The following is a 2,901-nucleotide window of genomic DNA, read 5'->3' as shown; positions in this document are numbered from 1 at the left end:
CGGCCAGCGCAATCTGCGCCTCCCCTTGCCCCGCCGGCTGCTGCTCCCCCTCGTGGGCAGCTGTGGGTGCTTGTGCCTGCCCCGCCAGCCCAGATGCGCACACCGGAGTCGGAGGCGCGTGCCACCCGCCGCGAGAAGCAGCGGGCAAGGGAGTGGGAGGCTGTGGAGAGCTCCGTCCGCCGCCGGCATGGGTTACCAATGGTGCCCGACGAGGACGAGCGGCTCCTCGCGTGGATCTATTGATGGTCGCTTACGACGACGGAACTGGACGCTCGGCGGCTCTGCCGGAAGAACGCGAAGGCTCTCCAGCTTGCCATCGAGCAGTCCGAGCGGGAGACGTGGAGAAGGCGACAGAGGCGGATCGGCTGGCCAAACTAAGGCGCCAACAGGACCAAGCCGTCCAGCGCCTCAAGGGCCTCGTCATCGTCGACTCCTTCTCCGACGACCATGGCTCCTCCTCTGACGAATCGGACGATCCTCCACCAGCCGATGACGGCTACAACTATGCCGGCGACCAGAAGGGGAAATGCTCGGCCCGGAAGTGGTGAAGCTGATTTTAATTTCAAGTTTTAGATGTACTAGTATAAAATTGTTCGTCGTTTATGTGAACTTTGGTGGATCTTTTAGTAAACTGTTGTGCTATTTCTATGTCCGGTCAGCTGATCTACGTAGTTTGATCGACGTTGCATAATATAGTATGGATATAGGGGTTCGGATATGAGAGACACGGATATGGACATCACGATTTGAGATCAGTGTCCGCGGACGCATCCGGGCGCGTCCGCGGGCGTTTGATGGACCGGATTTGCCATGTCCAGCTGTAGATGCTCTAAACTCTAGTCTCAATAAACACGATGCAATTTCACATGGACCTTGGCTCCCACACAATACTCCGTCAAGCCGTATATATATTGCACCCATAGAGCAGAGAACCATTGCAATTTACAATCGAGAGGCCACTCATGGAAGCAACAGCGGACCTAGCCACTCCGTCAAGCCGTCCGCTCTCTGTCCGCGTGTCGGCGGAGACAGAATGTGCTGACAATTCCATGGCCGAAGAACCAATGAGCCCTACTGGAAGAGGCATGGAAGAGATGGGTATCTGCATCGTCTTTGTGATGGGGCTCGGCACGCCCGTGAACCTGCCCGTCTTCCGTGCCGGCATTGAAACAGAACTAATTGCCCGTTTGCCACGCTTACGCAGTATTCTAGTAAGTTCCAACACTTCACTTGTTTGCATAATTGCTAAAACTTTATTTGTTTACCATTGGTATCCATGGCATTAGCCCAAAGTATAGTTGTAATTCATGCACCTCATTCTTATCTCGGAGCATCAAATTCTACATGTACAGGTAATGGACGAGTCCACCAATGATGGCAAGCCGCGATGGGTGCAAACGACAGTGAATGTGGACGACCACATCGTCGTCCCAACGCTGGATCCTGCTGCCGTGGCATCCGACCCAGAAAAGGCAGTGGAGGACTACGTGGCGTCGCTGTCCCTACTCTCGATGGATAGACGCCGCCCGCTCTGGGAGTTCCACTTCCTCAACTTTCCAACCTCTGAGGCGGCCTCCACGGTGGTGCTCCGCCTGCACCACTCCATTGGTGACGGCATGTGCATTACTACGCTCCTTGTAGCGTCGTCGCTCAGTGCAGCTGACCCGGCGAGGGTGCCAGCGATGCCGCCAGCACCCAAGCGAACAGGTCCAATCTACCAGGTGCCACCACGGCCTCCGCTGTCTTCAGGCGATTACCTAGCACTCCTCGCATGGGTTTGGTCGTATTTTGTACTGGCGTGGCACACACTGGTGGACATGGCGTTGATTATCGCGACGGTAATGTTCTTGAGTGATCCACAGACATTGTTCATGCGTGCGCCAGACAGTAAGGAGTCTCTTCACCGCAAGCGTTTCGTGCATCGGAGCCTTAGCTTTGACGATGTCAAACTCATCAAGACTGCCATGAACTGCGTACGTAAAGCTACTCAACCTTTATCATGAATTTACGTACTAATTCAAATCACCTGCACAAGATCTACATGTTTGATATATTTGCAGATATATGAAAAAACCTATTGACCGAAGGTGAAACTAACATATAAAAATGATTATTACAACATATGATAGGTAAAACAAAATATTAGTAGAACAGTCCAATTATGACCCAATTAAATTTGAAATATAGGATTTACAAACCAAAATAAAAAATATTGAATATGTGTGCAATGCTGTCATGAATTGTGTTTGTGTAAAGTCATTTAATATTTATAAGTAGTGTTCACATATATTATATAAATCACGTGGCAGGGGTGATCCTACTGGTCTAAAATTATAAAAACTATAAATCACCTGCAAAAAGTCTACATGGTAGCTTGTCAGTTTTATTGACAACCTTTTGACGAAAATTGTAAGTAGAAAATTATTAATGGACATTGTAGTAGCGTAAATAGAACAAAAATTAGTTATATATTTTAAAGCCTCCAAACAGCATATGAAAGAAACTTAAAAATATTGTAATTGCAATCTTTTTTTCCAAAAGTAAGTTACCCACACAAAGCATGGGGTTCATGACTTGTTATTAGATTGCCATGGCCGTCTAGTAAAGCCCGATTTAAAAAGGGTTAATTGGATAAATGCCACTCGAATTCTGGCGATTCCAAAAAAGGCCACTACAATTTGCAAATTTTAAAAAATGCCACTGCAAATTTTGCATTCTTTGAAAAACGCCACTACAAACTTTGAAAAATGTCACTGGAAATGGCATTTTTCGAAGTTTGGAAAATGCAGTGGCATTTCTCAGAATCACCAGAATTTGAGTGGCATTTATCAAATTAACCCATTAAAAATGTGTCTCACTTGCTGAATGGTGCCTCTTGATTTGACTCATATCCTTTTTTTT

At 47.6% G+C, this 2,901-nt stretch overlaps 1 protein-coding gene across 1 annotated transcript; it reads left to right on the top strand.

Moving 5' to 3' along the window:
* Positions 1 to 954: 954 nt before the first annotated feature.
* On the top strand, positions 955 to 2,003 carry LOC123176979 (wax ester synthase/diacylglycerol acyltransferase 7-like). Its single transcript, XM_044590966.1, has 2 exons — positions 955 to 1,211; positions 1,353 to 2,003. The coding sequence occupies exons 1-2, from the start codon at positions 963 to 965 to the stop codon at positions 2,001 to 2,003; spliced, it is 900 nt and encodes a 299-aa protein (XP_044446901.1). The 5' UTR covers positions 955 to 962.
* Positions 2,004 to 2,901: the final 898 nt, after the last annotated feature.

The sequence above is a fragment of the Triticum aestivum genome, unplaced genomic scaffold (assembly GCF_018294505.1).
Source record: "Triticum aestivum cultivar Chinese Spring unplaced genomic scaffold, IWGSC CS RefSeq v2.1 scaffold203571, whole genome shotgun sequence".
Lineage (NCBI taxonomy): Eukaryota > Viridiplantae > Streptophyta > Magnoliopsida > Poales > Poaceae > Triticum > Triticum aestivum.
Note: the sequence above shows the minus strand (reverse complement) of the source record. Positions and strands in the feature narration are given on the sequence as shown.